The sequence below is a fragment of the Caloenas nicobarica genome, chromosome 1, assembly GCF_036013445.1.
Source record: "Caloenas nicobarica isolate bCalNic1 chromosome 1, bCalNic1.hap1, whole genome shotgun sequence".
In the NCBI taxonomy this organism is placed as follows: domain Eukaryota; kingdom Metazoa; phylum Chordata; class Aves; order Columbiformes; family Columbidae; genus Caloenas; species Caloenas nicobarica.
In genome coordinates this window covers 189,538,029-189,549,373 of record NC_088245.1, presented here as the reverse complement: position 1 = coordinate 189,549,373, position 11,345 = coordinate 189,538,029, and the positions used below count along the sequence as shown (strand labels likewise).

General features: G+C 37.9%; 1 protein-coding gene across 1 annotated transcript in view; it reads right to left on the bottom strand.

Moving 5' to 3' along the window:
- Window positions 1-4,541: 4,541 nt before the first annotated feature.
- CCDC169 (coiled-coil domain containing 169) overlaps window positions 4,542-11,345 on the bottom strand; it is a 28,731-nt gene continuing 21,927 nt past the window's right edge. The window contains exons 7-8 of the mRNA XM_065658737.1: window positions 8,101-8,177; window positions 4,542-4,644 (exon numbers count right to left, since the gene is read on the bottom strand). Coding sequence (XP_065514809.1) covers window positions 4,542-4,644; window positions 8,101-8,177 — 180 coding nt within the window. The remainder of the gene's footprint in view (window positions 4,645-8,100; window positions 8,178-11,345) is intronic.

Genomic DNA, 11,345 nt, shown 5'->3' with positions numbered 1-11,345 from the left:
ACTGCGTAGGTACCCCTGGGCACAAGCACAAGCAGCTGATCAGCCTCTTCTAGCTGGGTGCATTAAAGAATCTGGAACAAGTCAGTACTGTCTTCTCAGCCCTTTTTTGTCCCTGGTTATAACGGGCAAACGAATTTCAGCTGGGGGTCATCTCCCTCAAATAATTTGCCTTTCTAGAGGGGAACTGAAGATGCTCAAAATAGTCCTGTGCTAAGGGGAGCAGACTACTGTCCTTCTCAGTCCTCAGCTCTCTACTGTGTGTGGACAGAATGCAACTCCTGTTACCGTGTTACTACCATCAGGCACACATCTCTTTTCCCGTGTGGATGTGCCAACATCACTGGTCATGGAAGGGATGTCTGAGAGCTCAGTCAAGAGAGTCACACGCACCGTGGGAAATTTCTATAAAGTAATTGTAAGGGCACAGGTCAGCCAACTAGCTGTTACCTGTCCTGCCAGCCAGAGGACACAAAACACATTTTGATTATCCTCCATGAGAAAACTTGTGGAGTCTTGACAGTCTTTTTAAGAGGATGCTGCCAGCTACACAGAGCATGCCACATGGAGGACAGGACTGTGGTGGAAGCCACTTGTGTGACAGGCAGTGCCCACGATGGGCTCAGAGGTTAAAGCCGTTCCAACAGCTCAGCTGTTGTTGGTTCTTGCTGAAAGGAGCGCACAGCCTCCTTTCTGTGGAGCAGTGCATCGGTTTGTGCAGAGGGAAAGCCTGGTCCCGTCTGCATGCTGCTCCCGGAGACATGAGATACTCATTGGGCTCTACATGGCTCTTAATCAGTAATTTATGGGAGGGACTAGTGAAGTTCAGGAGAACTGGATTCCAAGCTGTCACCTACAAGGAACTACATACAACGTTTGTATCTTTGGAAGAGAGGGTTAAACTGATCTGCCAAGTTAAATGACATACTGACACCTTTGAAAAGCCTCATTATCCAGTCTAGAAATGTCTGCCATTACTGTGACACTTGTATGTAAAGAGACAAAACTGTTGCAATTAGCTGTGACTTTCATCTACACACTTCTGCTTCCAACCAGAGTTAGTTCAAATTCCTCTTTATGTTTGACACCAGACTGGCAGCAACAGCAGAGGCTTAATAACACAGAAGTTCAACTATTTATTTATTTGCTTGCTACTGTGTCTAAATCACTTTTCTAAAAGTGCCTGTGCAGCATCTTCCACTACTGGAAATGTATTAAGACTAAATTATACATCTCATCTTTACCAGTGGAGATGGAATATCATAGGAATCAGGGAAGCTGTGAAATGTACCACCTAGTCAGCCATTTATATGGAGAACACATTAAACAAAATATTTAAGCGATGAAATATCTTGCGTATTGTTAATAATATCTGAACGTGAGGAAGCTCATCACCCAAGTTTTCTGGAGTCTGTGGTTATGCTGCATAATTACATAATACTCAATGACATGGTCAATGCCTATCCAGTAAACATTTTAACTTTATTCTATCATAGAGGAATACAGTGGTGCTATACTGATATATTAAAAAGAAAATTCACAACTCAATACCCTCTTAGACCACGGGACTTGAAAAAATAAAAAAGAAAAAAGGTATTTTGGGAAATAATAAATGTTTCCTTACTAGCATTTGAGTTTTAAATTAATATTTTTCAGCAACAATTTGGGTAAATACTTAAAATGCCATAGTTACCTCAAAATCATGACTCATCTGAAATCAGTGGAGTTATATGAGTTACCACATAAAGGAAGCATACTCTCAAGTCCCAAGAGTTAGGAGATCAAATTTCTGAGCCCATCAATTAAAGGCACTTACACACTACAGCCAGTACCTCTGGAATCCCAGTTACATTCTGTGCTGGAGGAAGTTTGGCCAGATTCAAACCTTCAGCTCTAATCCCATCTGCCCCTGATGTTTAGCTCCATTCACACACTGACCACAACTATCAAGAATTCAATTTCCCATTTTTCTCTTCAGATTTGTCTACTGTTCACAATAGGATGCACAGAGACTTTAGAGGTGACAGAATTTCCCTGTAGAAGATATTGTATAAAGACATGTGACTGTTCATTGCTGCAAATGTAAGCAAAACCCTCTCCATAGCGCAGTGTAATAACAGTGAGAAAAGTCTACACAAGATAAATCCAGGACTTTCAAAACAATCATCCAGCCAAACCAAACCACCAAACCAAACAAAAAATTCCAGTGTGGTTTGGGAAAGCTAACAGTGTAAAAGTTTCATACGGGTTCAAATAAATAACACAACATTTTTGAAACCAAAAACTATCTTTTTGCTGTTGCAAAGAAACTTGAGTCATCAAACTTAATCATCAAGGTACCTTTATTTCCAGAAAGATGGGAGAAAAACTAAATACCAAGTAATCTAAAAAGTAAAGTATGGAAGTGTAACCACTTTGCACAGCAAACGTTACAGCTTGACACACAATTAGAACGGTCAAACACATGTTTTAGGGCTTAATTGTCATACAACTGAGTTTCAAACCCTGAGCTTGTTCCTGGCAAGCTGAAACAGGGACTAAGGACAGTCTGCTCCGCTCCTCAGGCCATTACTGTTCCAAACTGTACCAATAAATGTATCTTCTTCAGCTTCAAAAAAAATAGGCTCTTTTTAAGTCCCCAGAGAGGACTACCCATGAGGGAAGCACCCAGCCTCCTGCTGTGAGTAAAAGCCGTTCTGCCACATTTGTGCAATGTTTCCAGTTATGTTGAGGTGCTACAGGGACCAGACTTGACGCACTGACTAACATTTGATTCAGAGACAGCAGTAGTAAATGTCTGCTGCATGAATCCAAGAACTGGATATTCTCCACTGCTGCAGATGGCCCTTGTCTTTTATGCCAATAGGACCATTATGGTGATTTTTTCCCCCTCTCCTTGTCCACAATGACAAATGCCAGCACAATCAAAATTTGGAAACTTTCCATGTGAAAAACAGGAACAGAAGAGTGCTAACCTAATCAGCTGTGCTGTGCTTTCAACTGTGACTGTGGGGAAAAAAATGGCCAGGCAGACAACCCTGCTTGTAAAAGAATGATACTAGGTGCATCTTGGCAACATTAGAAATATCTGCACTAATTCTCATACTATGCAAGAGAAAAAAATGGGGTTTCCATACTGAATATGCTGAACAATACTGCAGGTCTTCTTTCTCTGCATTTTAGAATGACATCATTGATCTTTTTGTATGAGTCTAATTACAGCATCGCTTCAATGCTGCCAGTAATAAGGAACTATTAGTACTGCTCTTAAAGAGGCAAAAAGCTTTATTAGATGCTGCAAAGAGCTAGGGATGCTCTTAAAAATAATAAAAGGCAGTCAATCAATCACATTTGCTCTGTGAAGAGCTTTTAAGATGTAACCCAGGGGCTTGAAGCTTCATTACCAAAACATTTTTCCTGTTGCCACTTACAAAAATTCTGCTGAAGTTTAATGACAGAAATGTAGGTAATGAAACTGCAACAATAATTGCATGCTTGAGAATGAAAATACAAAGTAGTTCTGCTTTCATTGAAGAGATGACTTTAAAGACTGGCACTACTTAGGACCCTAAAAATACATGGATCAGTGCCACTGAAGAACACGTAGAGATTTTTATGGAACCCAAACTGTGGATACAAAGGTTCATCTTAGAGTTCAAATTTCAAACAGCAACATACCAATATCCAGAATCATAATGTGTATGTAGTGTGTAAAAGAAACACACAAGACAGGCTCTGAAGAATCCTTAATAAAAGCTGCTCAGTTTTTATTTCATTTCTTCCTATTACTAGTGCCTAAAGTGGCTGGAAATGGTGCTTTGCTTCTAAACCAAGCAAACAGAAAGTGGCGATCTCTGGCAAGTCAGCTTTTAAAAAAGTTAAATTTGAAGTGTATTGTCTTCTCATGTAGAGTAAGAAAGCTCATGGAATACGAAATAACTTTATACTGTAAAGAGACTCTATGGTATGGTATCATGTAAGAAATCATACTGGCCAGTCAAATATGCTGACGGTCTTTCAAAAATCCAAATGAAAGGCTCATTGAACTGTAGCAACATCAGACTACTTGAGAGTCTCTCTTTGGTGCCTATACTGAATGGGGATTCCCTTGGATGGAATTTTATCTGAGATTTACTGGTTTGGGTGGTGCGACAATACTTCAGGTTACATCAGTCTGCCTTCTTCTTCTTGAAAAATGTTAGAGGCTCATTTGTTTTCAGTGGTTGCTGTGCAATCAAAGAGTTCAAGGATCTACCTAGTGTATAAAGAAATTAAATGTTTTCCAAGGCTTCCAATGCCCTGATACTCAGAATCACCAATGAGAACCAGAATGGAAGGGGTCAGAGATCACCTGAATGAAGATGGTAACTAGAAGACCAGTTCTGTCAGGCAGAGGAACACTTACATTAAGGCTGCCAAGGAGACATGCCAATCTGTGTTTGGTATTACAATATGGCACAAATGCATTCATTTCTAATTTAGAGACTTTCAGTTAAAAGATTTTTTTTTTAAAGTGATTGGAAGTTCTTGGCATTCATTTAAAATCAGTGCTTTAGTTTTGGAAGATGCTTCATTCCTGCAGTCTTTTTAATCGATCCCTTTGGGGGATTAACCATCTTCGAGTTTCCTGCAACACCGTATCTCCTTCTGAAATAAAATGGGTGAAGTTAGTCATCAAGTGTCACATTCCCTGTAAGCTTTAAGTGCTAGAGATTTCCATACTTCTTCTATTTGCACAACTGATTACTATTGTTAATTAATAAATCTGAGAGAGGAAGAAAAAGAGTATATTTCTGGGTTTGCAGGCTAGCAGAGCATCTAATTACACTGCATACAAACTCGATCCTCAGCTCATGGTTCCTGACTACTTCCCGTTACCTAAATGACAGCATTTGAAGAAGATGAACAGAATACTAAACATCTGCACAAAGAGAAAGATAACTGGTGAAGGAGACATTTTCATCAGTAGCATAATCCCCGTTAGGAAGTGGAAAAAAACTTCATGTAGATGTAGTCACAGTTCTCTGTGGTTTTTCCACGCAGGAGACCCATGCTCTTGAGCCCATGGTCTTACAGAGGAAATGCTGCCAGCAGACTTCTGAAGCAGTACTCATCGTACATACACCCACTGCCTAGATGAACCCTGCCAGAGCTCTTTTCATCTTGATCTTCTAAGAGAAACCAGTGGGAATGTAAACAAATCTCAAGGGGGGAAATCGTGATTCCACCAGCCAGAATGGTCATGATCTCATGGTCAGGCAGCATGCATCTTTACTCTTATGCAACATACATTTGTTTCTCTCCCTGTTCATTACTACAGTGGAGAGACAGCACTTTACATACTTTAATGACAATATACGGGGTTTCAATGTCTTTCTCAAGTAATAGGCATTCTGAAGGAAAATATATCACAACATCACATCACTATATTAATGATGGTAGCCAGAGAAATATTTTGTTATGAGGTAGAAGCTGTGCTGACATAATCAAGTTACAAATTTCAGGGCAAACACCAAAAAAGTTTTCCTTAGGGTTTGCTTGTCTTCTTGAGACTGACACATGCTTTTTTCCAGCTCTTACAAGCAGTCATGATCTTGAAGGGACAGCTGCCCCCATAGAGATATGGAGCTGCTTCTACTCAGAGCTTGGACGATCAGAACCCAAGGCCCCAGTTTTCTCAATAATCAATCATTCAAATTCAAATCAGTTGATTACTCAAAATCAATTGATTAATCTGTAGATCACTGCAGAGCTGGACCAAGCAGACAGCATATGTCTGCGCGGAATTCTGCAGGCAGCAAAACCTCTTTCCATTCAAAACTTATGGACTTAGAAGCCAGGTAGTCGCAGCCAATGCAGTGTTGAAACTGAGCTATTAAGCCCTGCCATATGCCTCAGTGTAACAGTAAGGGCTCAGAATGACATTAAATTGGCTGCTCAGATTGCATCAGAGACATGAGTCATCAAGATAGCTTTGTTTTTTCCCAATTTTAAGCTTGCCTATCTTCTTCCCGTCCTATGAAATACCATAAAAAGGACCTCCACTGAACTTGGCTTCTATGTTTGAATGGCCAGGAAACAATACATCAACAATTAGTGTTCACAATTACTACTCAAAAATGTTTCAGCGTTGCTTTAATATATAGGTTGGGTTTTCTGAACATGTACCCATAGTTAAAACAAACATGAAACATAGTTTCTTAGTATGATTTGAAGTCCAATCAAGGCAAGAATCTACTGAAAGGCCAACAGAAGTGAGATCGGAACTCTGGACAGAAAAGTTTCAAATTATTCTGAAGAGCATGTTTATTTTCAATCATGCAGGTATTCTCTTATTTAAATGAAATTTCGCGTTAATGTCAGCTTGAATGAAAAACCTTCAGACTGTAAGTCAAAACATAAACAAAAAGGAATAATATAACAATGGCTGTGTTAACCTTGTGATGATAACAGGTGCTTATTTATATTCTAGTATTTTCTTAAAATACAAACTATGCCCAATCTCCATTCTTATCTCCATGTTGCCAGCTAAGACCAAAGTTTGACCTGAAAGTTCTAACTCACTGGTTATAAAAGCCAATGCTTTGCAAAGTGGGTCCTTCGCCACTAAGGATAATTTAAAAGATGAACAATTCCCTTCACGTGTGTAAAGGACTTTGAAAATTTAAAAAAAAGTCCCCTGAGGGAAAATGGGTTGAAAGGAGATATTTTGTTATAATATGCATCTTCTGAGACCAGCAATTACAGGACACTTTATTTTCTTTTACACTTTATTTTCTTTTGTTTGATATAAAGAAAATTACAAAGACACACTGTCATAGAATTTCAGGGTACGTAACAAGTCTACGAAAACAAATTATTAAAAACCTCCAACATAACCACAGATCAGTGCTAACCCTCAGCAAGTCTCAGAATCTGGCTGATGATGTTTAATCTCCCAGCAGAGACAGTGAATTCTCCTAGTTCTGGCTTCCTGACCTTCTCCACATGAGTTACGTTAAACATCACTGGGGCCAAAAGCAACACATTGAGAAACTGCAGTTATAAACTGTAATTCTTATTGTACTAAATTAATTCATATTCTACTAATATTCTCTCCTGGAGCAGGAAGATCCACTGTTCCAGTTTATGAAATCCTGCAATTCTGTGCTCACACTGAATGAAGGCATAAAGTTGGTACGTACACAATGTCATGCTTATAATTTACTCGTTACATTTTCAGATGTTACCAGTATGTATTATGTATGCTCATTTTAATGATATAGGTAAGTGCGTTCATGGAAGAATGTTTACTGTGAGATACTAAATACATAAAGACCATATTAGCTCAGGAAGTCTCCAAATATAAAATATTTGGGAGAGTTCCAAAAGCAAATATTATACCTGCCTGCTTACACACTTTTGTAGGCATCTGCTTATGGCCACCGGAGGCAGGATACCGGATCCAACACACATTTGGTGTGATGCCCTATACACTTTGTACTTGATATTCTTAACATGTTTAGTTAAAAAACCAAACCTCCTCCAATTTCAAGCTTTCTCACAAGCACTACAATCAGAAACTAATTTTATTTCTATATAGTTCAGAGCAGGTGGGTTCTTTTCAAATTTAAATTTCTAGCCCATATAACTAAACAGAAATCTGTTAAACGATGAAGCCTTTATATGTTGTCATCTAAAATCGCTCACATTATAATCCACAAAAAGCTTTACAATCTCTATTGGCTAAGAATAACCAAGTAAGGCTTTATTTAATTGAATTACTCTTAATGGACTAAAGGGTATACTTGTTCCTACCACTGCTGCAGTAATATAGAAAACAATGATCCATTTTAAACACAAGTTGAAAGGGAAGAACATCAGAGGGATTGTAAGATTTCAAAAAGGCCACTTAAACATATATACATATTCATTATTGCAACATACTTAGTATTAAATAAAACTGATTGAAAAGCATTCTCAAAAGTGATGTTAAGATTAATACTTTTTCAGTATGATTATGCTCAGTGATATTTATCACGAACACAGAGTTGCAATATTCAAAACATAGTATCTAGCAAAAATAATAAACCAGAAAACAAAAGGAATATAAAGGAAATTTACCTCAGTTTCTGGTTTTCTCCCTTGCCCGTCAGAGCATCTGTTTTTTGCCTTTCAACAATTTTAAGTGAAGCTGAGGTCTGCAATAGTCAAATTTTTACAAAAAAAAAGAAAAGTTAGATCTGTGCTTACACAGAATGAAGAGATAAAGTTGGTAAGCAAATATGTCTACACAATTTCATGCTTATAATTTGCTCATTACATTTTCAGATGTTACCAATATGTATTGTGTATGCTCATTTTAATAATATAGGTAAGTGGGTTCATGGAAGAGTCAATCACAGTTAAAGAAGTAAAATTTTTCCAAACTAATTTTGACCCAACATGGTCTTACTGCCATAAAACACTTTTAGCACATATTAGAATGATACCTTGTTGATTTGGGTAATTGAAGACACGCCAAAATCCCTTGCTGTGCAAAAATGCCATTATTTATTAAGCTGGATGATCAGATAATCAGCATATTTTTGGTCATACTGCCTGTTAAGTCCACATTTTCAATGAAGAAGCATTATATTTCTAACATACTTTCCTGAATGGGAATCAAAACAAATTACTGTGTCTTATCTGTACTTCTGAATGATTAAACCACTAATGAAGAACAGGAACTACTTTAAAAAAAAAGTTTGCACACTCTGGAAGTCTACATTACTGGTCATACTGAAAACAAAACCAAACCCAAAACAAAACAGTTGTTATTCTTGGTACTGCATTTAACAGAATTTGATCAGGATTAAATTGGTTGGTTCTCCTTTTCCTTTGCTCACAGGGTTCCCTCCTCACCCAGCACTTCTGGCTCACCCAGCTGCCTTCACTAAAACTGCCCTAAGAAGGACAGACACACCATGGACAGAAAAACAGAAGATGGAGAAGGTTTAGGGCTTGTCTGGCTGCTGTGCACATTTGGGTGTCTCATGTAAGTGAATGGAATTTTCTCAGCCCCTTTAAACAGACCCATCAGGAATACATAATAAATATATGATAATCACGATGTACAACTTATCGGCTATACAAAGCCAGTGAAGACCTTTTGAAAGCCAAAAGCAAGATTTTGCGGCTACCTAAACCAGACTCAAGGTTTAGATTATAACATCACATATTACATTATAACATTATATTTTATAGTATGTGTGAAAATATCTTGCACTTGTGAGAAAAAATTCTGGCACTGAAAAGCAGCATCTCTCTGCTTACAAGACAATGGTTTCTACCAGGCTTCCATGTACATGATGCACCAGGCAAGTATTCCTGGCCCAGTCACAGCAAAGTCAGCTGGAACTAAGCAGAGTCTTATCAGAGTGCAAGTGTAAAAATGGAACAGGATCTGCATGGATTTGCTTCTGTGAAGGCAAGAAAGTTTTTGCACTTAAGTAGCTCTACTATTAAAGATGATGGCTAGTATAATTTGAGCAGATGTGATTCTGTGACACATGAAGCAAAACTTAGGCTACAATGGCCTTCGCTTTTTAAAAATTTATATGTATACAGAGTTCCATTATTATCCATAGCACTGTTTTAGCTGGTAGTTTACTCCAGGCCTACCCCAACTAAAATGAGCCATGGTTGCACAAGCAGCTTTCCCGCTGTACCTGTCTATAATTGTGGGCCTTTTTCTCCAAAGAAATCCCAACCACAAGTCAGTCTCTACCGTGCTAGTAAAAGTTTGTGGTAAAAATCTGGGCTAAAAGAATGGCTCTTTTAAAGATCTGCTATTGTTCTTCTTTGCCTGCTTCTCAAACCAATTTCTGAAGACCACCAGAAAGTGCTTTGAGATTTGTGGATTCAAATCGACTTTTTTTTTTTCAGATTGAAAACAAAACAAAAAAGGCAAATGAGAATACACCGTAAACCATCAGTGCCTCTAGCGTGAACTCTCATGTTTGTGAAATCTTCCATTTATTTTAAGACTATGATTTAAAATTGATTATATCTTTATGGATCTCGACAAGACAAACAACAAAAGCACTCAGAAGGTACACATATTTTGTAAAAAAAGCAGAAAAGCACTTGATAATAAAAAAGGTAAATAAAATAAGTACTGCTCAGAAGCATCTTTCTCTTCTGCTTCTGCTGCAGGCTCAGAAGGGATCTGAACAAAGTAGAAAAAATGCAAAACTTCTGGTATTTTTAACACCTGCCAATAAAAACTTCCACTCAATTATTATTTTTACTGTGAGCTATAGAAAAGCACAAACATAATGAGGTAAAAAAGGCCTAAAAACCATTATATCCATTCTCTGTAACTAAGAGGGTGTCACTGGAATATATTGTTGTCACAGGATAACAATATCCTGTAGTGTATTTACTTTGGAATGTATGGAAAATGTTAGTCTATGGGTAAATCTTTCTAATTCAACTGCTGCCATCATTACTGTGCAGACCCTAAACCAGTGAAATTTTAATACATCTGGACTGAATGTAAGTTTCCTTTTGTCTCTGTTGTTAAAATGAACTGCTAAAAGGGAAGGCACACATAGGTAGATTTTAAAAGAATGAAAAAGCAAAAATAAAATCAAAGTCACAGCACAAGAGGACCTGAAGGGACCAGACGAGCCACTGATTCTCTTGCAACCAACCATCAACTGTATTAGCTTGACTGCCTTGTTCAGATTAGCAACATAAAAGGTAGATGTCTAATTTAAACTACTCACCTAGGCTCTGCTTATAGCTCAGGAAGAGAAACAGACAAATCCTTGGGAAATTTATTTCATCTTGATCTAAAAAAGGTGTGACGGTTTGCACCTTAAACATGCTTCTCTCTCCACAGATTACAGCGGATCCCTCTATGACTACTTTAGATTGGCTGTTTAACATTCAGAGAACTAAAGACATGGAGATTAATCTGAACATTATTATTTTGCTCTCATCTGATTCTGCAATCATGGGGGCAAATAATTGCTTACTGAAAATATAATGCACTAAGTACCTTGAATGTCTGTGGCAAAATCCTTGTCCCTCATGCCCCATTTAAGCAACATGTCAGTGCACATACCTCACTTCAAATAATATTTTATGCATGTTTATGTGTTTTTCTAGGTAGCTGAACATGGGCACTCCTCTTGCTAGCATGTTCAGTAATAAAACCATCTTTTATTTCCTAACTTCTTCCTCCAGCAGTTCCCAGTTTCACTGTTAATGCAGAGATATTAACAGTTATCATGGCCATTTCCTGGGCTCACTGTTGATTTCATGCTGGAAAGTTTTGAGCAATTACTTCAGATTTCCCAAAGCAGCAACGAACCACATAA